Source organism: Fukomys damarensis, unplaced genomic scaffold, assembly GCF_012274545.1.
Source record: "Fukomys damarensis isolate Sample0158 unplaced genomic scaffold, DMR_v1.0_HiC HiC_scaffold_14, whole genome shotgun sequence".
NCBI lineage: Eukaryota > Metazoa > Chordata > Mammalia > Rodentia > Bathyergidae > Fukomys > Fukomys damarensis.
Genome location: NW_022900926.1, coordinates 22,639,471 through 22,664,962, shown reverse-complemented (window position 1 = coordinate 22,664,962; position 25,492 = coordinate 22,639,471). Strand labels below are relative to the sequence as shown.

Below are 25,492 nucleotides of genomic sequence, written 5' to 3'. Positions count from 1 at the left end.
TCATTATGTTATATTTCTCAGTGACAGTGATCCCTAATATAATATTACATGAGTATAACAGACTTACAATAGGAACTCAGTGAACATAGATTGAAAATAAACAATTTGTTTATCAGTTCCAAAATAATTCTTTCAATATGTTTGGAATCATTCTTCAGTTCCTGTCCTCAAATTCATACAGAATAAAATCATAATAAGACTTAAAGAACTACTTCTCTGGGTTTATTTGTCACAAAGCAGGAAGTAGTGTGCAGTTCACAGGAAGTGGAGAGGTCTCTCCACACCCAGGCCTCAGGAGAGCATCTACAGCACTGTATGAGGAAACCACCCCAGAGGGACAGGGAGTGGGGAGGGAAGGGGCCACAGTCATGACCCTTGCTGACTGACCAATTTGCCAAAAATGGAATGGAAACCAAAATGAGACCTGGGTTATAGGAGAAGATAGCATTCTTTTGGGGATCTATTAAATATATAAAACACTCTGACAGTTTATTCTCAACAAAGAAGCCTGCTTGATCCTTTAAAAACTTTAGTCCAATCATATTCCTCCCATTCAGAATTCTCCTGTGCTTCCTGTCTCTCTTTTGAGTCCCTAAACTATCTCTTCTCCTGGCTTAATCCATACAGGCCAACCCTACAAAATACTTGAGACTGGGTAATTTGTTACTCAACATTTTAGAGGCTGGGAAGTTAAAGACCAAGGTGCCAGCAGATTTTGTTTCTGTTGAGAGCTTGATCTCTACCCCCTAAGATGGCAGGCACCTTCTGTGTGTCCTCGCATGGCGCAAAAGGCAAAATAGCTCTCTTCAACTTCTTTTATAAAGGCACTAATGTGATTCTTGTAGGCAGAGCCCTCAAGATTTAGTCATTTCCCTGAGGGCTCCACCTCTTAATACCACCACCATGGGGATGAGGTCTCAACATGAGTTTTGAAGAAACATACTGAGACTTAGTGTCTCCCTGCCTTCCCTCTTTCTCTATGCCTTTATTCTTCACATTCATCCCTCCCAAATTCCTCTCTCTGTTCCAGCATGCTGGTCTGCTCACTGTTTCTAGAATATACCAGTAGGTTCCTTGAGGTCTTGCACTCACTATTCCCTGAGCTTAAAGTGCTCCTCCCAGATATCTTCATGGCTCAATCACACTTCGTGCAAGTCTTTGCTCCAAGTTACCTAAGCTGGCCTTTCCAGGCCCTGCCCTATATAAGCTCTGGCCCTGTCCTGCCCAAGCACATTGGAATCTGCCATGCATTCTCTCATCCTTCTCTTGATCTATTTCATCTCAGAGCCTTACGTTACTGCCCTATAAGATGTAATTTACTGATTTTGTTTATGGTCTGTCTTCCCCTAGGTTTGTAGAATTTCAACCTGACACGGAAAGGTGTGTTTTGCTGCATTGGCTGCTATATTTCCAGAGTCTAGAACAGGGCCTGGCACAAAGTAAACACTCAAAAATATGTTTGAGAAATAAATGAATAAATATCTGATTGGTCTGCAGCCACACCACCACCCAATGAAAACCAGAGGTATAGGTTTAGTAATACAGGACAAAGATGCAAGGGGTGATGGTACCAGATGAGTGGAGTTGGAGGTCTCTAAGCTCCTTCCAGTGCTATGAGTTTGATCTAAGCATCATGCACACATACACAGACACACACACACACTTCACGGACAGTAGTACATACCCTGTTATTTTCCCCCAAACACTCATTTTGGAAGATACTTGGAAAATAGGTTTCATGGACAAATGTGTTTGGGAAAAGTTGTATGAGCTCACTTGCTTAGACAGCCACAGTGCACGTTACTGAAGCATCTGGGACAGCTTACTGGTTAAAAATAAAAAAATCAATTTTGTTAAATACTCATGTTTCCCCAACACGTTTGATTACAATGCTCTCCTTAATACATAATGCTTAATTGTAGATCAAAAAATAATGTTCCTCCCTTAAACCTACTTCTACACTGTCATAACATCAATAATATTTATGTAAAAGTACAAATAAAAAGCCATATAATATTTATATAGTATGTTGTATATGTTCGATACATCTATGGAAATACCAATATTCTTGATATTAAAACTTTATTTCAAAGGGATTGGTAAAACACTATCATCTTCTTGACTTCACTTGATTCCTACCTTCTGTGATGCATAAAAGGCTGACATTACTGTCCTTATTTAACAAAACAAAATTTAATGATGCTCAGAGTGGGTAAGACTTAGCAAGTTCACAAAGATAATAAATATCTTTTCCTGTGTTGATTTATTTCCTTCATGGTACAGTTGTAAATACTATATAATACCCATCCTTCCTTAACAATAAGTCATATCTCTCACATCTTTGAACAAGGATTGTCTCATATTAAGTTAAGGGCACAGGCTGTAGGACCAGTCACCTTGGTTTCAGATGCAGTTTCACACTCACCGTTCATGCGATGGGCAAAATAACTCAACATCTCTGTCTCTCAGGGCATGGTACTAATAGTAGTGCTCATCTTAAGGGAGTTATTGTGAAGATTAAATGAGAATTCATAGAAAGTGTTTCAGACTTTCCTTATCATACACTAATGGCTCAATAAGTGTTAGCTACTAATATAGAAATATGTTCCCGTTTTTAATAACAACATAACATTCTATGACATGGATATAATCTAATGAATTCAATCATTTCCCTATCAAGTCTAGTTTTTGCCATCTGTTTCCCTTCTGAAAAACAAACAAAAAATGAACAACACTTGAGGTTGAAAGAATCCCAAGTGTTGTGTTGGCACTGAGGGCTGGAATGAAGAACTCCCAAACGCTTCCTGGCGCTGAACAGGCACTAGCCGTGCCTGCAGTGGCCTCGTGGTCCTTCTCAGGACAGCAGACTGGATGTGGAAGTCTCCTAAGAACAGAGTATCTCCTGGGACTTGGAGCATTTCCTATCCGTGATCAGCAACATCTTTTCTTGCCGTATTTTGGCAAGTTTGTCCTTGTTCCCGGCCAGAATCAGGAAGTTCAGAAGCACATGAAAACAAACAATACATAAAAACGCTTCTGCAATTATTCAAAGTTCAGAACAAAACATTAAATTATTCAGCAATATAGGGACTTGGTTATCGTTTTACCTTTTTAATTGTATTTATCCTCATTGATGGGCCCATCTTTTCCTTCCCAATGAATACTTTTCTTAGCAGTGATTTCCATTAGACTTTTTTTTTTCATGAAGTATGTTTAAGTATGGAAAGTCATTAAGACTAGTTATCCCTATAGTCTGCAAAAATTTACAGGCATTTTTAAAGACCCGGATAGTTCTATCCTCAGAGCAATTTTCAAATTATATTTTATTTTTCCAAGGAATTTTTACTTTTCTAGAGAGCAGCACGATATTTTTCTTTAAAATCCCATCATTTCAATCATCATAGTTGGACCAATTGCAAGTAGTTCTATGCAGTGCTACTTTTCAAAATTTTACGGAGCATCTCGAGATCCACATACAATTCAAAATCTAAGAATCAGCTTCTTAATAAAGCCTTCCCAATTCCTTAACTCTATATAATGTGCAAGGGGCTCTTCTTCTTTGTCTCACTGTACTCACTCAGCTAAATCCAAGGAGTTTTCAGTCATCACACCACCCGCCTTTTCAGCAAAGTCTGTCAGAAAGTTATTTCTTCCCTCTTGAAGTACCCGCCTCCAGGACACAAGTTCTGATTTTTCCTCCCACCTTTGTGGCTTCCCCTCCTTTACAGACTCCTCCTCTTCCAGAAAGGCATTAAATGTTGGCTATTTAAGCCTGGATGCTAGCCCTATCCCCTTGTCACTACATTTCCTGGACAACTTCACATATGCACATAGCTTTTTTACATAGTTATATCTCCACCCAAAACATTCTCACTGAGCGCCCAGGTCCATATGTCCAACTGCCTACTTGACATTTTTCTTTAAAATCTCAACAGCACATTCAGTGCAGCCAAAGGTGAAGGCACAAATTTCTCCCCAAAAGCTGGATCCCTCAAAAACTCTATTTCCCTGTGATTGCACAATCAATCATTTAGCTCCACAAACCAAAACTCTAAGAATTATCTTTAATACATTCCTTTCCTTCAGCCCTCATATTCAGTTCCTCACTATACTCTATCAAAGTTACCAACTGAAAATCTCTAGAATCAGTCACTTCTCTCTACCAGCATGACCTTCTCAAACCTACCATCTTTTCTCACCTGGACTATTACAGTAATCTAACCAATCATCCTTGCTCCCTCCAATTCTTTCTCCATACTGTATCCAAAGTTGGTTTGCAATGTGCACATCTGAACACATCACTTTTCCATTAAAATCATTCCTTGGTTTTCTAATCCTCTTGAACTAAAGTTATGCTCTCTGGCCTATCCTACAAAGTCCTGAAAATTTGCCCCTTCGCTTTGTCCCACCCCGTTCACTTTGTCTTCTTTGCTATGACACACTTGACTTTGTTACAACATATCAGATATGCCATTCTTTTGCCACGGGACCTTTGCACATATGCTTCTTTAGCCCCAGATTACTATACTGGGAATGCCCTTATAATATGTGATCCAAATCAGAATATTTTTGAGCATGAGAGGGGGCACTGTTACTAGTTACAGTAGACAACAGGCATAAATCAAGACTGTACAGGGTAAAAGGGTCATATAGTCACCGTCAATTATATTCACCTACTCATTTACCAGATCTCAACGCACACATAGATTCTTAAAGGAAACTCATAACAGCCTCCCTAGCAAAGAGAGGTTTTATAACTTTCACAGCACAGCATACCTCTCTTTTGTTCCACTAGCCAAAGTCACAACTGTGTATTGTGCAAAGGATGATTCTATGCTGTCTCCTCCATGAGACAGTAAGCCCCATGAGACCAAGACTGTTTTCACGTTTCTCACCAAAGTATTTGCCTGCCACAAATTCATGCACCATCAATAGTTTATATGAAATCACTTATCTTTGAAATTTCTCTTTTTCTGTAATTGGCACAACCAATCATCCAGGTATGCAAGACAGAAATCTACAGTACCTTTGACACCTGCCTCACCCTCCCCCCAGAATTTGAATAATTCCTCCCCACACCCATTTTCTTTGTAGGCTTCTTTCTTCCTCCTTTCTCTTTTGGCCTCTTTCTTTCTCCTTCACCTGCTCCACCCCTCCATGTATTTTTTTCCTCAGAAGGCTAATACAGTCATCAGATACCAAAAGAAATCTCTTCCTAAAAGAAGTTACAAGTATTCCTGAAAATATGATTGCTAATTTACATTGTTTGCCTGTATTCATAGAAATCTGGTTAATGTAGACCTGCTTTAAGAATATAAGTTATAGCTTCAGGGCCGGGGATTTAGCTCAGTGGTTCTGCCACCTGTCTCGCAAGCTCAAGGACCTGGGTTCGATCCCCAGTACCAAAACAAAACAAAAAAAAAAAAACCAAAAACTTCAATCATTGTTCTAAAACGTTAAGGAAGGCTTTAAATTGAAAAATTATATTTAATTTCAATATTGAAGAGCAAATGTTTCTCTTTCAGTCTTAACTGAAACACTTTACAGGACCAGTAGGAAGTTGTCTTAAACATAAATGTTTCCAAGATCTTTAGTCGTATAAAATCACAAAGTCTCACAACGCATCTGAGGGAGGGAGCCAAACCCAGATGTTCAGGAATCAAGTTACTTTCTACTGTGCACTATATGTACTCCTTTATACAGCTCTCTTCTGGGCTATGTATTGCCTGAGTATTGAGAAACTATCTTATTTACCTTTCTATATCCTTTTTTTCTCCTTACTTTTCAACATTTCCCCACCTACTTTCCACCATTTTGCGTAATGTTTCACACAGTCATTTGTTGAAATGAACTGAATTAGCCTAGGTTCCCTCTCAACCTACTCTGAAACTGGCCTTTTGAGGACTCACATGACCTAAAAGTTCTACTAACCTGATAGCTACCAACATCTCCAGGGAAACCTGCATGTCCTTGCCTTCTAACCTGCATGGGCCTCACGGTTCCCAAGCCATAGTCCACAGCATGTGTTATCCTGGGCATCTTAGGTTGTCCGGATAAAGTACCATGATACACACTCCATACGCAGGACAAAGGTTTCACACTCACTATATTATTAACCATGATGTGCCCAGCAAGGGAAGATCAAAGGAAATCATGAATACCATCGTGGACAATGGCTCTGGAGAGGAGAGACATGTGCAGGTGGCAAAGGGCAAGGGCTCCTAGTCCATCCGAGTGCAAGCTGTCCAGGGGGAGTTTCTGAGGCCTGAGGGAGCTCAGACGTTTGAAGTCCTTCAACAAGAGCCTGACACTTAGAAAATTCTCCTAAATAATGTCATGAGGATGAGTAGGGACTCTAGAATATCAGAACAGTAACAAAGAATAGAATCTATACATATAATATATATATATATATGTATATATATATATATATAATTATGTAAGGGATTTATCAAGTAGGCTTACTGGATTAGAATGGGAAGAATCCCAAAGGTGGAAGAATCCAAAATGCCTGTCTTTATTCTGGAAAGCTGGAGCATCCAGTAGCAGTCTAAATTCCAAGGCCTGGAGGTCACAAGTATGAGTCTGTTTCAGAAAGCCAAAGAGTAAATGAAGGCTGAAAGTCTGTGTGGAAGCCTGAAGGAACTAGAGACTACCATCTGAAGGCAATGGCAAAGGCTGGAGGGCCTCTGAAAAAAGAGAAGACTTCTTTCTTTCTGCTTTCATTCCATCCAGGCTGCATGCCTATTGGTTGTTACCACCCACATCCAGGGTGGGCCTTGCTCCCAGTTTTCAGTCTATATTTCAGTCATCCACAACCAAACCCAGAGCTTTACTGATCTTCTTGATGATTCTCACTCAAGTCAAGATGACATATCCCAACTAACAATCATGAATAGCTACTTGGTTTTGAGTGCCTCAGTGTGCCAGGCACCATGCTGAGCAGTGTGTGCATGTGTGTGTGTGTGTGTGTGTGTGTGTGTGTGTGATTTTTTTTTTTTTTAATTTTTTGTACTGGGAATTGAACTCTGGACCTTGTGCTTGTGAGGCAGGCGACAGAACCACTGAACTAAATCCCTGGTAGTAATATAATTATTAAAACAGCAACAAATTTGGCTTTGGGGTGATTCTGAGATGAAAAGTATTATCCCAGATGCAAGAGAATGGTTTGCAAGTCTGCCCCGGAGTTTTCTTAGTGAGGGCAGACCCAGACTGCATTGTCGCTGAGATGACTCCTCAGGTTATTCTCCCTCTCAATCTTTTGTAAGAAGATCCGCTCTTTGTGTTCTTTTAAGTTCTTTTACAGATTCTTGGAATTCTCCTTAGACATTCCCGCTGCTTCTTGTTCAATATCTTTTTTATTAAGCTCCTGTGTTCCCAGTGATCGAAACATTTTTTTTTCCTCATTCTCCACCAAAACATTATCAAGCTAAAGAGTGAAGATAGCTCCTTTTGCTCCCAGTCTGAGTTAAAGCCTGCCTCACCTACTTCGGGAAATGAAGCACTGCTCTTTGCACATTCACTTTGCCAGCCTCCAAATCCCAAAATAAACATTTGTCATAATGTTTCTAATAATCCTAAACAACAGTTGCAGAGTAGTATAGTATTGTTAGGTTTTTTAAAATCTCTTTTTTCTGGATTTGATGTAAAGATCAAGATTTTTAAAAGAAAAGAAAGAACTTTTTCATGTGCACACAAAACCCTGTTTTATTCCTTTTGCCAAAAGTGTGGTTTCTGGATAACTTGCTCCATTTCTCTCTTTCCTGCATACAAAACTCTTTCAACAACAGCCCAGGAGTCGTAGCTAGTGAGACAAACCAATCAGGGGGCCAACTCAACACAATGCCCTTGATCACAGGCTGGACCAGCCTCACTCAAGAAAGCTGAAAGTTAAACCTCCACAAGGGAGATGTGGGTGTGATCCGTCACACTGGATTTCTTGCGTAAGATCACTGTACTCAGGACCTAATCTCTGCCTGAGTTCCCTAACCTGGCTGCTTGGACTATTTCAAATCTATGGAGTGATTAAATTGCTCAGTCCTCCTCCTCTTTGTTAGCCTAGATAAACATCCAAGGAGAGGTCACTTTCTTAACTAACTCTGAGAGTAGTCATCTGAAATAAAGCCCACAGATGAGGCAGGGCAGGGTGGTAAAAGTTCAAGTATAAGATTTGGGGATCTGGCTCTCTCGGTTTTCATTTTGCAAGAGGTGGCAGTGACATGAAAGAGAAAAATACTGAGGAAGCCCAACCGCAGAGCTTCTCCTTCCCCGCCATATTTGGGCTGTTCTGTGATTTCCTGTTTCTGACACTACGTTACCTCATCTCCTTGTTCGTTAGTGACACCACCACCATGAATCCCCTTTCCACCCTCCCACCACCACCCTTCAGCGTCTTCCTCAATCCTCTCAGAGGCAATAGAAGCACAGTAGCTGCTGCTCTGTCCCTGTCTTAGACCTTCTCTCCACCCTGAAGTGACCTTGACACCCCACGATTAGGACCAGTCTGGTTCTCATCATATGGCCCATGTTTCAGCCACTGTAAGTTGTCATCGCTGTCAGGGTCTCCACCCTCCTTGCCAGTTACATAAGAGGCCACATAAACGTCTGCTCCCTAGCACAAGCTTTTATTAAACAGACACCGCACAAGAGGCCAAGTGGGCAAGAGGTCCATCCGGTGCCACATTCCCCAGGGAGGGAGAGGGGCTGTCTCCAGGTCTTGACTCCCAGAGCGAATCAGCCCAGCTCCCTGCCTGTATTTGCAGCCTTCGGTACCAAGGACAACATGTTATGTTTTCAGCCTGAAGAAGCAAAAGAGCAGCAGTCTTTTCAAAAATAAGAATTCCCTTGCTGTTTGTTTCCTTTTGGAACACAATGAGAACAGACTGAGGACATGACTCTGAGCTGTCAACGCTTCCTCCCGGCTTCCACAGCACCTTTCCTTTGCCAGGAAGAAAAAAAAAACAAAAACCTGCTGAAGTTAAACAAGAGCTTAATGAATAGTCAAAATAATTGTTTAGCTTGGATATAAGGCCTTAGGTGAAGAGATGATTGCTGGGGGCCGGGGGCCAGTAAAAGCAGCTCAGCAGGACACCACTTGTGCTGTCCTTCAGACAGAGCCCAGTGGTCTCCTCCAAGGTCAGTTGTCGCTGAGCTGTTTCTCTTCTCACCACCACACTGAGGCAATTTGGCATCAGCAGGGACTCACAGAAGTAGGGAGAGAGAAAAGAACTTCCCTTATTAAAAATATATGCCGACAGCTTTCATCTTACTACATTAGAGCTTCATTTACACAGAACACCCAGGATATGGAAAATTTGGTTTGTTTATATTTAACTCTTTTCCATGTTGAAAATTTCTAAAATTCCATTAGTCCACTTACAGTTGTCCTGCCTCCTGCCACACTAGTATTTTTAACATAATTTAATCCAATTATTAAAATAATTATTTACTGCTCTCAGAGCTATCATGAGGTTTATGAGTGATCCACTTTTATGGTTGCAGTTGTAGTTAAAGATGGTGTAAGCAGTGAAACTGAATCTTTCATGTGTGATTTTGTTGATTTGTGTATACTGGTGTATGTTGCTTGTTTAGATGTTCTTGCTATGAACTTGCTGATGGTTGATTCTTTTACCTCAAAAGTGAGGTGCATAATAAAAATTCTGCCTGATTAAGAACTTAAGTAAATTAATTACCAGCTAATTTCAGTTCTGCTGGATATTTTTAATCATTGCTTTCCATTTTGAACTTGAAAGTAATAGATGCCTTGTCGATCCAGAACAGGATTCAATTATCTTTTCATACAACCCTTCTCCACTGCAGTGCTATTTGGTTTTTGTTTTTGTTTTTGCTTTTCTGTTTTTTGCAACAGGGTCTCACTATATAGTTGAGACTGACCTGGAACTCACTTTGTAACCCAGGCTGGTCTCAAACTCACAGCGATCCTCCTACCTCAGCCTCCTGAGTGCTGGGATTAGAGGCTTGCGCCACCACGCCTGGCTGCAATGCTCTTTGAATAAACATCTATCTGACTTAATTTGGAATTCATCAAAGCAAAAGGCTCCACTGGTATTCAGTTTTTAGGAATCATAATGACTACATCTTTGTGCATTGGTAGACACCCATCAGAACATTGGGCAAGAAAAAATTTAATGTTTATGAAATTTTTTGTTGCTCATATAGGAAAAGTTTGGACTTAGTATTGAGCCTAAGCACAACCTCTCACTATCTCTATGAGTTTGGACAAATTACTGAATTTTCACTGGCTTTAATTTCCTCAACTGTAAAACTGTCTAATAAGTTTAATAATGCCTACTTTGGGTTGATGATATGAGCTAATACATATAAAATGCTCAGCACAGTGTAAGTTATTAATAAATGTTAATCATATTTTTCATACATGTTAGAATGTCCTAATGTCAACCCTGAGAAGTAGGCAAATTTGCTATAAATACGCAATTTAGGTATTAGAAACTAGATCTCACAGGGGTTATTGGTTTGTCCAAGGTTATTCAATAAGGCAAGATGATGGCGAGGACTCCTGAGTCCTGGGTATCCTCCTACTCTTACACACTTCTCTCTGCCCATCCTGCTCTGTGGTGCTTGCTCTCTCTCCTGTTTCCTTAAATCTGAAGTCTCACCTGATAATGGGCCTCTGCCTCACACTCCCAGACGGACAACAGGAATAAATCTTGTGAGAGGCTTTAAAACTTACACCAATATTACGTAGGTCTTGTATGGGGAGATGATAACCCTCATAGCTAAAAAGTCAAAAGCTGCTCTTTGACAGTACTGAGAAGAGAAGTGAATGTCATTCGGCAAACTTAAGGCTCATGGAAGAAGCCTAAGAGATTATGGGAACAGGTCACAAATCCACAAGGCCAGCTCCGCTGACCAAATGCCTGCAGTTTCATCTACGTATGGGTTTTAAAAGTATAAGCATAAGTCTGCCTTCCCATTTTAAATATAAAATAGCTAAACTATAAACTCATTTGCAGGCAGCACTGAATTTCTTTTATCATTTTAACATGCTATGTTTTTTTAATGGATTTGAGAAGTAGGAATTCTGTCACGGAGGGGTGGATCTAAAGTTTTGTTCTGTTTCATTTTGAAAACAAATTCTACACTCTTGGTGAGGGTAGATACGGATGGTGTTGAGAAGAGAGCACTGCCTATGAAATCTAACACCCTGAATTTAACTCCTGCTCATTATAGGCTTAAAGTGCCATCAACTCAGGAAGCTCAAGGAAAGTCACTGGATTTTTTTTTTTTTTAATGTACCGGGGATCAAACCCTTGCACTTGCAAGGCAGGTGGTGGAACCACTGAGCTAAATCCCAGCCCAGTCACTGGATTTTTACTGAGTGTCTTTAATGAGATTGAGTCCTTTGGTTGGGGATCTAGGGAGAATAGCAGTATTTGAGCCATTCTTCTCTGAGCCACTACTTTTTCTTATAAAATAAAGAAAATAGAGCATTCCTCTCAAGACTGTGAGTATTCAATGAGAGAAAACCCAACACTAAATCCACTGTGAAATTTGTGAAAGTGCTTTGTAAACTCTAGAGCATTATAACCATAGGTTGCTCAAGGAAACTACAAGGAGAGAAGACTTCAACTCTTTTGGGAGTCTTTCCTTCAACTATTGACCGTCCACCTCACACTTACCAAAGCTAACAGGATTGTCTTCTTTGACATCAGACTATATTCGTATTTTCAAATGTACTTTTTCATCTCTTCCTTCTTCCTCTCACTTTATCTCTTTTAATCTTTTTAACCAATTCATTTATTTTTATTCCCTAAACTGTAACATCCTTTGATACCAAGAGCACAAATACCAGATCAGAGTCTACAGAACTCAATAAATAAAGTGCTGATATAAAGTTCAAAGCTGAGAAGAGTCCAAGAGCTCACGGCTTGTACTTTATAACCCATAGAACACGTAAGACCCATCTGTGAAGGGCAATTTACACATTGTCAGTTGCATGGGTTGTAGCAGAAGAGGATCCCACCCATGTCTAACTCCAACAGTCAGGACAAGAGGAGAAGACCGTTCCCCATCTCTGGTCCAGGTGAAGGTCCAGTGTGCTATGTTAGGCCCGGGAAAAGTGGCTTATGGGAGGTGCTCCACTGCACCTGAAATTAATGCTCCTGGAATCAAAACCTTCCCAGATTTGGTTCCTCCAGAAACACATCAGTTCTCTTCTATTTCTCCCTCTCCTTGATTCCAAATAATAATAACTGGCAAACCTGGTCTTTTGCTCCTGACAACAGAAGACACTCCCTTAGAGCCCACCACATACCCGACCCCACACAAAACACTAGGGAGAAACGCAGATACTATAATGTCCACAATCCCTGCTTTGCAGGAGTTGAGAAGGAATAAATCAGCATTTCTTGCCAGGCAGCAAGTGTTACTACTCTGACAATGGCATTTTGAAGCAAGTCATTTTATGAGTGAGACACCTGAAGCTGAGAAATAAATGTTCCAAGTTGCACACGTAGCAAGTGTCTGATCTGGATTTGTCCTAGGTCTGCTTTATTCTAAAGCCCATGCACTTTCTACTCTATTTCATCACTTTCCTTGATTGGGAAGGCAGAATACACACCAAAATGGAAAGAGGGCGCAGTTATTAAAAGAAGCCTATAGGGCTGGAGATTTAGCTCAGTAGTTCCGCCACCTGCCTCGCAAGTGCAAGGAGTGCAAGGACCAGAGTTCGATCTGCAGTACCAAACAAAAATAAATAAATAAAGGCCTTTGTCTCTGAAAGAAGCCTACAAATAAATAAGTACTATAAACTCTAGGAACTCTAGAGGCATCATAGGTGCTCAGAGGCTAAAGTATCTGGAGCTTAGCTGGCCTGAGAACAGATTCTAATACAGATCAGAGACACAGCCTTGGGGAAAGGAGTGTGGACACCAGTCTGAAAACAAGGAGACTGCAAACAGAGAAAATGACAAAAGTTATGATCCCAACACACCATTTGTCCTTCCAAGTTTGAATGCTTGTCTTTATAGCTTGGGAAGTATAAGAACTATGGAAAATTTGCAAGTTGCAGTCATCTTCATTGACCAGGTAAATGCCAGAGAGCAGTGGTTCATTACTCAGTGTCCTGCCAGCCCATTATGCTCAGCACTAATTCAACATCCCTTCCCACCTAGTGCTCTCTGAAGTAAGGTAAAAGGGAATCATTTTCCTCGTGACATCTAGAGTTGGTTCCGTTGACATAACTGGTTAGGAGGATTTACAGAGGAAAAGTGAATACACTTGGCAGCATCTTCAAACATCTGTTTGGATTTTCTGTTTTTTAGGAGATGTACGACTAAGGGGTCAGACGGGGGTTCCTGCTGAACGCCGAGGCTCCTATCCATTCATTGACTTCCGTCTACTTAACAGTGAGTAATCAAGTGTACCTGGAAAGGGACAAATGATTTCTTCACAAAGAAAAAAAAACAATCCTCATTTCCCTCTGAACTTCAAAACCTTCGAGATCTGCCTGCTTTCCTCCATCTCCAGCTGAACTTGAACATTTGTCTTTCCATTTCCTCACTTGAGAAGTAATTCCAACCCCTGCCCTACCTTTCAGAGCCATAGTGAGGGTCCAGATCATGTCAGCTTTAACAATGTAAATCTTTAAAATGATGAAACCTTTTACAAGAAAGGTATTATTTTCATTTTTCTTCTATCTTCAGCCAAGACTAGACTCGATGAGATTCTATTCTATTTTTAAAGCCTCACAGGGAAATTGATCCACAATTGGCTTTAGAAGCTCACTATTACCTAATTCTCTCTTCTTTATCTAATCTAAGCCCTTGAGGTCTATTCTTGCATTCCCAATCAAATTGCTCATCCTGACGAAGTTCTTTTAGTTGCACGTGAGGTTTCCTCCCTCATCCTTACCTCAGAGATGCTCTTGTTTCTATTTTTCCTTCCATTATTACTCCTCATTTGGAGTTTTGCTCAAACATTGATTCATAATTCTCTTAACATTAAGCTTCTCTGGAAATCCAAACCAAGAACCAGTCATCCCTCTAGATTTCTTACCTTCTATCATAATCGTCCTCCACCTTGGGCTTCTGGTGGGTGGTGGTACCTAGGGGACCACTGATACATTTCACAATTTGCTCCAAGGTTCTCAGTGTTTGGGTCCCGTGTCATTCCTCATTCATAAATTCCAAGTTGTGGATTGCACCCACAAAGTATTATTTTCCTTTGATGTAAACAAGCTCATATCAAGACGTAATTTGATTTACCTCAACCCCTGGAAATTACTAGGTGAAATTATAACTGGCTATTTCTGATCCTCAATCCTTGAAAGGTTAGTAGGAGGTGGATGTGTGTTGTATTTCTCCTGGCTTGTTAACCTCTCGTATCGATGTGCAATTTTGTTTTTTTCTTTTAGCTCTTCCAATGATACAAAAACTTGGAGTAATTCTTTCCATACTAGAAACAATCTCCCCCACACATCCACAAAATGCTTTTTGGAATTCAGAGAGCCACTAGACCAAAGCAGTATTGGACACCGCCTGTCCTGTCGGGACTCTAGTGTTTCTGATCCCTTCTCGTGACCCAAATGGGCTGTTTCAACTACCCATGGCAGCTGTACCTTTCTCAGTCTCTATATGATACGGATTTCAAGGTTCCAGACAGATGATCCACCAAGCATGACGCAAATGAGCAAAAGAGCCAGCTAACTATTTTATTATATCAAAATTCTCTAGTGGCATCACATTTTGAAAGTCAGAGGGACAAAATAACCAAAATGCTTCTTTGCAATCACAGATGTTAGCTGGGTGTGGTGGTGGGTGCCTGTAATCCCAGCACTTGGGAGGCTGAGGCAGGAGGATGGTCACAAGTTCAAGGCCAGCTTGGGATCCACAGGGAGACCCTGTCTCAAAAAAACAAATAACAGATGTTATTTTATGGACTCTAACATAAGCCTTTAGCAAATCAGGAAAATAGGAGATACCTATCTTTATAATGCAAAGTTCCAAATTTTTTTTCTAAATTTAATCTCAGTGCCATTAAGCAACATCATTATAACTGGGATCTTTGCAGTGGACCTATGTACTCTTTAACTGTCTGCATCATACACGTCTGGATGTAAAAACACTTGGATTTTTCAAAATTAATTTGTGTTTCTTTCACTTTCTTAATCTGAAAAAACTGCAGAAATATATATAAATTTAAAGAGAAATTCCTTGCAGGTAGTATTTCATTGTCATACCAGTCACCATATGAAAAACCATCTGTAAGCAGCTGCCATACTGTCATCCCTCTTTTGGGATCCTCCAGGACCTTCTTAGGACCTGGACTCAGCCGCACTTCCTTTCCTGGCCCTGGAGGCCGCCTGCCTACCCTTCCCCCATTTCTTCCCACTTTTTGCCTTGGAGCCTCCTCTCATAGAGTGACTGCGTTGACCTTTCATCCTGAAATTTCCTTTCCATTTTTCTCAGCACTCCATTCTGGATAACTCTTTCACTCGTGTTCCTTTATTTATACTATATGCTAAGGCAGTACTAATTTACCTTCACTGTATTTTTCTTTCTACGTGGTCTTGATTTTTTTTCCTTAGATATGTAAAATATGGTCCTAAATAGGTTACAAGATCCTAAAGGTCAGTCTCCATAACTATATTGTTAACTTAGTAGAGTAAAGGATCTCACAAAAAAAATTATAGTCAATAATTACAAATGTAAATCATCCACTACATTTAACTGGACAGTTCAGATCAGATGGAAAATCTCTGAGATTTTTCCTTAGTTTTTAAACTATCCACCATCTTTCTAATGCCTGCATTTACCCTGCCAATGAGTTGAAACTAGAACACACACATTGCTATGATCACTCTCCAGTTTCCTAACAGAGCAATTATAACAGTTGTCACCAAGTGGCAGCATATAAGTGGATATCTCTGTAAAAAGCAGTGACATAAGATACCGTACACACCACATCTCCTACTACATTATATAGGCTACCAACTATTTTGTTAACTTCAATCACATTCATGTCCTTGTTGAGATTTGCCTGAATCACTAATGTGTGCTTTCTGCCTAAATGGCAAACATTTCATGTTCTAAATTTTTCCTGTTAACCACTGATTTCAATTCTACACATAAATGCCAAAGTGATTCTTTATATCACTTACCTTAATTTTGAGTCAATTTCTTCCAAAGATGGACACAGACTGAAATCTTCATTTTCCTCAAGTGTTTGCAGTTTTACTCTCCTTCCAAAGATAGAGCACAATCTAGAACTTTTTGTAACATTATTTATAGGAAAAAAAAAAAAAAACAAGCACTATAGCCTCCATTTCCAAGTTCTGCATTCCTGCAACCTTCCTTCTGAAACGCTTAATAAAACCCACATTATCCCCACCTAAAATTCCCCCAGGCTGTTTTCCTTCCATCAACCACTTCAATCCTTGCCTTGAATTGCTGGAAAATGTGCAAGCAAAATGTATATTAAATAATAAGGCCTATTGCATTTCGCCATCAGGCCCATTAGTTACAGCTCCAACCTGTCACAGCAGACAAAGACCACAGAATTAATATCTAAAATAACTTGCTTTCCATCAGAACAAAGTTTCTAGGTATTAAAACAGATAAGTGGAACAGAGGTAGACAGATGACAGCCCATACTCTAAATTTGTCCCCCTACCCCTGCATGTTTTGGTAAATAAAGTTTTACTAGAACACTTCCATGTCCCTTTATTTCTGAGTCTGTCATCTAAGGCTGCTTTCATACTACAGTGGCACAGTAGTTGCAAAAGAGACCATATGATCAACAAAGTCAGAAATGCTACATTGCCCTTCATACAAAAAGGTTGCCAACCGCTAATTCAGATTTTCTTAAATAGATTTAGAAGTGTTTTATGACATTTTCATAGATACATTCAGTTGACTCTATTTTCCTTTCTTAGCGTCATCTCTTCTTTTCACTACCAATGCTTTACTTTCAAGCATGGATTTTAATATTGATTAAGTATACATCAGATGGAAGTATGAAAAGAACATGAACCTCACTTAGGCATCTAGGTTTAAAATTCCAATTTAGAATGATAATTTCCAATTGCACAAGCATTCTTCTGGAAGAGATGTCCCTTTCCACATATTTGGGAGAGGAAGGGACAAAACACTACCCCCACACACACACCTGGTACCTACTGTCCACATATAAGGTGGTTATATACCTGGTTTACCTGGCATAGTCCTAGTTTGTACCTGTTGTCAGACATATGTACTAAAAATGCCATTTTACATTCCTAATGATATGTCCTTATAGGCCAACTGCTTATAAAGGTTTCCCACAAAAGGGTACTTAAATACACTGCCTCTCAAAGATCACATGAAGTTCAAGAGACTAGGTACAACATGATGAATATAGTAAATAACAAATGAATAGCATTGAAATTTGCTATGAGAATAGATTTTAAGTAGACTCATCATAAAGAAACAATGTGTGAGGTAATGAATGTTATTTACCTGATTAAGTCATTCCATAACATATGCTTAATTTAAAATATGATCTTATATACCATAAATATGTATACTTTTATTTGTCAATTATGTAATAAAAAGGCATATGCATCCCAGGAATAAACATTAGAAAACCCTCCTCATAAGAGATCATCCAGATCAATAGAAATACACAAGACAAACCTACTTGTAAAAGCCAGTTTCATTTCTTGTTTCTGTGTCACACAATTTAGAAGAGCAGTATCTATATGAGTTTCTAGAAACTTCTCTGGAAATGTAGTAGGAAATCATGGTTCTGATACCATTGTGTGGGACACAGGAAACACAGACCTTTCAAGAAGAGAGCTACCTATACACCCAGCATGGAGGGAACAGGAGAAAGTGAGAGAAAAGGGTTGTGATTATTTTTGTTCCAGAAAAGGTGCTAAAACACAACTGGAGGCCACAAGAAATAAAAGCATAACAGCTCTATTATCCTAATGCTGACTTCCTTGCGATGTATTTCATTTACTAACTTTGTTGAGGGGGAACAGGAAAGAAAATGTGGGGAAGAGTATTCACAGACAGGGACACAGGTGATCGGAACAGAAGAGTTACAATCCTCTGAGAGAGGAGCTCCTGCTGCCCCCTGCACAGCTCTATCTCCTGACTTAATGTAATCAGTAGCCTGCGTAGATAATGACTAGGTTGAGATGTTCCCCTGGCAACCATCTCAGAACAATACAATGTTATTTGCACACCCGCTCAGCAGAGGACGTGACATAGGAAGAAAGCATTCTCAGGGACTGTGGAGCCTTAGGGAAGGCAGTGCTTTGGCTGGAGATTTCAGGGCACAAACTTCAGCGGGCACAGAGCTCGGTACTGCAACCCAGTCCCCCAGCTTTGTGGTAGTAGGTTAATCAGCCGTTTTGGCTTTTCCTGCCTTTTAATTTGTTAATCTGGATCTTTAAACCCTATTCCTCTAGACTTGCCTCTACAGGTGGGGTCATTTCAGCTGATCAAGAATGAGATCATTTTAGCAGAACTGTAAAAATATTTTCCATTACTTATTTTTTCCAAAAGAGAACAAACATATACGTTTTTAACTTTTTTGTAAAGAAATGACCCAAATACTCAAATACCTTTTTAAAAATCTGCCATCTGAAACAAATAACACCCTGCAGACATTTGTTCTTTGACATGAAATACTACATTCTCTGAAGGTCTGACTGCCAAGCACCACCCACGGTGTTCAAATCTATGTGGCCTTGAGCAGTAGCCCGGCTATAGATGGAGGGGCCATTCACCTACAAGGTCCATTGTCTCAGACAGAAATCCTTGCAGGTGGTGACAGCCTCTTTCTGATCTTCTTAAAGATATCCTGTGGCCTCACCAATAAGAGCCACACAAAATGTAAAGGACCTGAGTGGAAATGTCCAGGGCAATCTGAAGGCAGCCTTTCTGAAAGGAAGCCATCCCACACCCATCCCAAACCCCGCGCTCCCCAAGTGGAGGAAGAAGGGGTCCACTGGGATTCCTTCAGATCTCTCACCTCTTGAGTGCCGACATAACACCCCACAGTTTCAAAGTTCAATATTTACCTTCCTCTGGAAGGGAAGCAAAGCCTTGGTTGTGTTTGTGGTGCTCTCTGGTTCCGCTGGATGGTGCTTCGTGGTGTGCACTAAGGGCTTCTGGCTGTCAGCTCCCTAGTACTTCAGCTGCGGAAGTGCCGGGCCAGTAGGATGGTTAGCCACCGACACGCCACTTCACTGCAGAAGACAGAGCTGGAGTGTCCCGAATGCTGCCTTCAGTCGCCATCACTATTCAGTCCGTGGATGAACATCAATGGGGCCTCTCCTACGATAGGCAGCATGCCACACGCCAGAGACACAAAGGCAAAGGACGCTTTCATTGTAGCTCTTCCCTTGAGGGATTTACAGAGACATTAGCAAAAATCTTAAAATACTGAATACAATGTGATACCTCTAATAATGCATGTTTAATAAGAGTAGGTGTAATATAGGAAATATGTACATCGTACATGATTCAGAGGGGTTAGAGAAGAGAGGAATCAACTCTGTCCTTCTGACTTGAGACATCAGCTGCCTGTGAATTTCCTTGAAGTAAAGGACAGCCACAGGCTGAGGCCAACTTTTAGTGTTGTTCTAAAATATACTTCAACACTTAAAAAGGTAGAAACAGTGGCCAACAATTGTACTCAACTAAGTGAAAATGTTATTTCAAGATGATACTTTCAAGTATAAACTGAGCAGAGAAGTCAGGAAAGATTATTCAGAATACCTGACTGTCAAAGCAAAACCATATATTTAGAAAAGGGTTTTTACCTTCTAAAGTAAGAGTGAAAACAGCCCTTGCTTTCTGCTAAACCGGCTGACGTCATTTCATGAATTTATTTTTTAATTTTTTTTCTTTCTTTCTTCTTTTGTAAGCCCAGGCTGACCTTGAACTCACTGTGTAGCCCAGGCTGGCCTCCAGCTGGTGACTGTCTCCCTCCTCTGAAGGAGCACTTGTCCTCCCAAGTGCTGAGATTATAGGCACACACCTCCATGCCTGGCAAATGGATTTACTTCTTACCTGAGGAATGAAAAACAGAAAATCGAATCACGGAGCCCAGAATTTCATCTCAGTTATCATTCATGCATGCAACCCACAGAGATCCATTCTATGCCAAGAAGGACCGGGCCCCCCGGGCCACACCAATAACCACAGGACTAAGATAACCTTTTACATGATGGATAGCTTCTGCCTCAGCCAGCAGGGCTGTTGCCTACTAGACATGGTGGGCCAAAAACTATCTACACAGTTCCTTTCAAGTTGATAAGAACTGGTGGAGAGGGCTAGAACCAACTCCTCCTGTGTGGCCTGAAAGTTGAAAAGGAACCTATGATATTCCTCTACCCTCAAAGAGCTAACAGTCTCATTTCAAGGACAAGACAAATATACATTGTATCAAGGACCATTCAAGAGAATAAATAATTCTAAAATAATTGACATAAATAGTAAATCAGAGACTAGAGATTACTGAAATCCCCTAAACAAGAGAACTTCAGCTTTGTGGCCATGTGCTGAACCCTGAAATATACAGACTAGCCTTCACTGGCTAAGGAATTAGCTAAAAGTGAATTCAATCTGACATATGGAAGCTAAAGTCATCAACATAAAGAAGGTGTAAAAAATACTAATTAATGTTAACTACAGAGCAAAGAGGATCAGTTGAACATTTTAAGAAAAAGTTGAATAATCCCAGCACTTGGGAGGCCAAGGCAGGAGGATTGCTGTGAGTTTGAGATCAGCCTGGGCTGATAGTGAGTTCCAGGTCAGTCTCAACTACATAGTGAGATCCTGTCTCAGAAAACCAAAAAAAAAGAAAAAGAAAAAGTTGAACAAGACATATCAAGGAGAGACAGACAATGAATCAAGAGAAATGTAGGGCCAGGGATTTAGCTCAGTGGTTCCTTTGCAAGCACAAGGATCCGAGTTTGACCCCCCCACCAAAGAGAGAGAGAGAGAGAAATGTAGTCAGGTGGCAAACTGTTATGGCAGTGGAAATAAAAGTGCAAATCAGAGGTGTTGTAGGAAGGAGGAAAGAAACCTTGAATACTGAATATTAGGAGCATCATGGAGTAGCCCAGACGGTGTGGTTAACAGTGAGGAAAGTTGGAGGATGAGTTGGGAAAAAGATGGAAAGCTCAGCTGGTGCAGGTTGAATTTGCAGGAAGGTCAAGAGGAAATGTCCATCCCAGAGAGAGTTGGAAATAAAGGACAAAGGGAAGATGAGAGTTCTCTTTTGGAACTCCACTTTAGGAATCAGGGTCCTGCAATGAGCTGGCCACACGGTCACAACAGGTCTCTCAAAGTCAACAACCGATTTGTTCAAGGGCGCTCGTCTTTTCAGTTTATGATAAACTCGGTTAAGACAAGCACTACAAAACTTCCAATGATGAAAGCCCACAAAGAAGTGAGTTTCACCATCCACTGATTTTCAAGTTGGAAACTCTCTCTCTAGGCACTAGGGTTACCGCTCCACCGTCCTCCCAGTGCGAGCGCTGCTTGGTACCTGAGTGGCTGCTTGTGTCAGATCTAACTCACCTGCACACAGCAAAGAGAAATAGCAATTTTCTACTGCAGCACTTCCCTGAACAAAACCTAAGCCTGCTCATTTCTGGTGCGCAGGCCTCTTTGGATTTCTGGAGACAATAAAATATAGAAGAGAGCAGGAGTAAAATTAGGTTTCTTTTGACTGAGGTTACCCTATGAGTCACTGAGCTAGAATGGCTTGTTTGTTCAATAAAATTAAATTCAACCTCCTACCCAGAATAAGCACAGCTTATCTCTCCTGACTTCATCAATAAACAAAATGAGGAGTTATTTCCTCAAAGTTTCAGAAGATCTATTTCACCATGGCCCCCATTCTTCTAAACATAAGAAAAAATAGAGACTATCCCTTTCCTTAATATCTTTTGTGTGTTTCCAAACTGAGGGTTAGCACTCAGTCAACAAGATCTTTTTTTCCTTGTAACTAGCAAACCAAATTGCCTTGGGGCACCTGGGTAACCTTGGGAGGGAGAACGGCAATTACAGAGGAAAGTCCCAAGGGGAAGGTGCCCAATGCCATGCACCTAACAACAGCCGCCACAATAGCACTAAGATGGGAGGTGCTTAACCCCAAGCACAGGACACACCAATTCCAGTGTACATCCCTGTTAGGCAGAGCTCTCCCGGGCTGTGGGTCTCTAGAAGGCCTCAAAGTGCATGAGGCTTGCTGGGAACGTGAGAAATAATAAAGAGGCCCTTGGCAACCCAGCCAAAGGCTCTTCCTCACCTCTTCTAGCATGGCTGTGTCACCCAGCACTAGCTGAGCTCTCGCAGCTCCCTGCACACACTAAACCACTGTCAGTAGAGGAAGCAGACGGCAATACTATGAGTTTTGAAATCTGACCTGGATTCAAATCCACTTCTTTTGTGAGTTTAGGAAAAATGCCCAAACTACTTAATGTGTCTACATGTTGGAAAGAGATTATAACGCTACACTTCCTGGGTTGTGCTGAGAGGTATATAAGATAACTATGTCCAGCAATTCATCTTTCTTCTCATAGGCCCGTGATAAATGTAGTTGAACTCTGCATGTTTCTCCTCTTCCTGTTGCGTATACTTCTTCCAGCCACCTCTTCTCCTACGAAGCATCTATTCACCCTTGAGCCCTATCCCTAACAGCATGAGCTTGGCGAAGTCTTCTCCCAAAGGTCTAACTGATTATGCTCTGTGTTTCCAACCCATCTCCAGGGAGGCATCATGACATTGTAACTGCAAACTCGGGATCTGAGACTTTGGTACAGCCCAGGGTTTGCGAAATATCCTGAGGCTATCCGATACAACAAACCCAGCTCTGGACTCTCCCTGAGTTTTTAGGAATTATACCATACACATGCTCTAACCAAAAATAATAATAATAACAAGTAGGAGCCCTTAGGTGCTACATACCACCTTACGTGCTTTACACAAATCGGCTCATTTAATCCTCATACATCCCTATAAAGTAGGCAGGACCATATAAAGTGAGAACGCTAAAGACCCAGAGAAGAGCTATAGTTCACTCAAGGTCAACCAGCTTGTAACCTAGAATTAAAACTCCCAAAATATAATTTCAGAGCATAAACTCAGAATGACTGTGGAATATAATCCTATTTTATATATGAATTTAATGTACAAAGGCAATTCAGGTATGTAGCCTGTTACCTATTATACATATATGACAATACTTTTAATATTTTTCATATGTTATAATTATTTTTATAACATTCAGACCATTTAGTACATTCAGACCATTTCCTTTTCTGGATTAAACTATTTCAATATTGAAAAATATATCTATAGCAATGTGAAAATATATGATTAAACATCTAAAATATTAGATTTTCCAACAATTCCCCTAGATTTTTCAATATTGCTGCTGCCCTGGCAGAAATGGCCAAATGACAAATTCATTGCCCAATCTTGTGCCTATTATTTATTTATTTATTTGTTTGTTTGTTTGTTTGTTTGTTTTTGGTACCTGGGATCAAACTCAGAACCCTGCACTTGGGAGACAGGCTCAGTACCACTGGGCTAAATCCCCAGCCCTCTTGTGCTTTTTGATAAGAAAGAAAAGGGTGTGGTGGTAACAACTGAGAATACTTGAGCTGTCCCCAAAGAAAAAGGAAATGGAATCACTGTTGTGACAAATTAAAGTCAGATTTGTGTCTGCCACTACTTACTTTAATTTTTCTCAAGGGAGAGTTAGTTATTTCCTGTTATGCAAACTGTGCATCACTGAAAGAAATAGTTTATCAAAATGTTTATAATATATTAAATAAAAAGAAGCAAAATGCAGAATTCTATATCTGTAAATAAAAACTCATTATGTTTATAAAACTATTCCAAAATTGTAACATGACATTTCTTGGAGATCCTTCTTTTTTTTTCTATTTCTACCATAAGTATGTATTTCTCTTATAATCAGAAAAAAGTGATATTTTTAAAAAGCTAAGCGACCTCTAGAAATGTTACTTTACTTAAAATAATATCAAACAGAAAATAAAGTTGCAATCAACAAACCTTATTTAATAGGCCACTTTGGAAAACCAGTTGAAAATTGTGAAGCTGGCTGATTATCAAAAGTTACACATGCTGCTTTGTAGCGATATCTTGTCTTATAAAGATATAGTTTACTCAGTGAGCATGAAATCAAAGTTTTTACCTTGAAACAGGACCTTACATACTTAACAAAGCTCTTCAGTGAAGGCTGTTAGCTTTCCATCGTCGTGAAAAAACGCCTGCGAATGACAACTTAAAGGAGGAAAAGGGTTACACTGGCTCACGGTTCCAGAGGCTTTAGTTCATGGTCACTTGGCTTCATTGCTTTCAAACCTGTAGCAAGGCAGAAATATCACAGTAGTAGGGTATGGTAGAAGACAACTAGCTGCTCACCTCACAGCAGCCAAAGAGGGAAGGAGGCCAGGAGAGAGGGCCAGACAGATGGACAGGCGGACAGACAGACAGACAGACAGACAGTGAATGTGCATGTGAATGTGCTGCTGGGCTGCTTCCTTCTCTACCATCTAAACCTCCAGCCTACTGTTTGGTGTCACCCTCATTCAGTGTGTCTCCCTCCTCCAATCTCTGTTCTTCATGCTGGTCATCTCTAGAAACACCCTCCCAGATACACCCAGATGTATGTTTTACCAACTTTTCGGGCATTTCTCAGTCCAATCAAGGTGACAATCAAGATTAACCATCACAAGTGCACTTAAGATCATTGGGCCCAGAAAATATAAAACAACAGTCGAGTAAGTCACTACAACCTAGTGAGGTCATTAAGATTCAGTGCTCAGCTATTTGCCATTCTTTCTACTCAACCATATAGCTCTCCTCTATAAGCCTTACTTGAAAGATACAAAATAATTTTCCTACTTGCACTAAGAGAAAAGATAATACCGGGAATTGCTGGTAAATGGGTGGCGATGGCTCCAGGTCTGGGTGCCTGCACTCAGATGCTAGCAGCGGTGGTCGCAGGACCTAAGGGTCCCTGATTCCTCAGTGCTGCGGCTCCCGCAATGGTAAAGCTGGCTCAGAACTGCCCCCACCAAGGGGTTGTTGTGCTAGGTAGTGAGTGCGTGTGGAGGTGGAGCACAGCACCTGCTGCCATATAAATTCCCAATAAGTGCAGGTTTGTTTTTATTGCTGCTATTAGTATCCCCAGTTAGCTGTTATTGTGTGTGTGGAAGTGCACAGAAGGATATATAATATGTAACAATATCAAGCACTTGATTTCTACATCTCTTTCCAATGCATGATTATAAACCAAGCATCAGAGAGACGGAATGATAGTGGAAAAGTAGAGTTAGAGGAGTGAGTCTTTTTGTTGTTGTTGTTGTTGTTGTTGTTAGACTTTGGGAGAAAGGCATGTAGCAAGGTGGAAATGATGGTAACAAAGAACTAACTGAGAAAGAGCAATAGAGTCCATGGGAGCAGAAAGACGAGAC

At 40.5% G+C, this 25,492-nt stretch overlaps 1 protein-coding gene across 6 annotated transcripts in view; it reads left to right on the top strand.

The window, feature by feature from the left end:
• Pde7b (phosphodiesterase 7B) overlaps window positions 1-25,492 on the top strand; it is a 307,395-nt gene that overhangs the window by 222,810 nt on the left and 59,093 nt on the right. For all 6 annotated transcript variants that reach the window (XM_010626564.3, XM_010626562.2, XM_010626565.3 and 3 more), the window contains one exon: window positions 13,305-13,388. In XM_010626564.3, coding sequence (XP_010624866.1) covers window positions 13,305-13,388 — 84 coding nt within the window. The remainder of the gene's footprint in view (window positions 1-13,304; window positions 13,389-25,492) is intronic.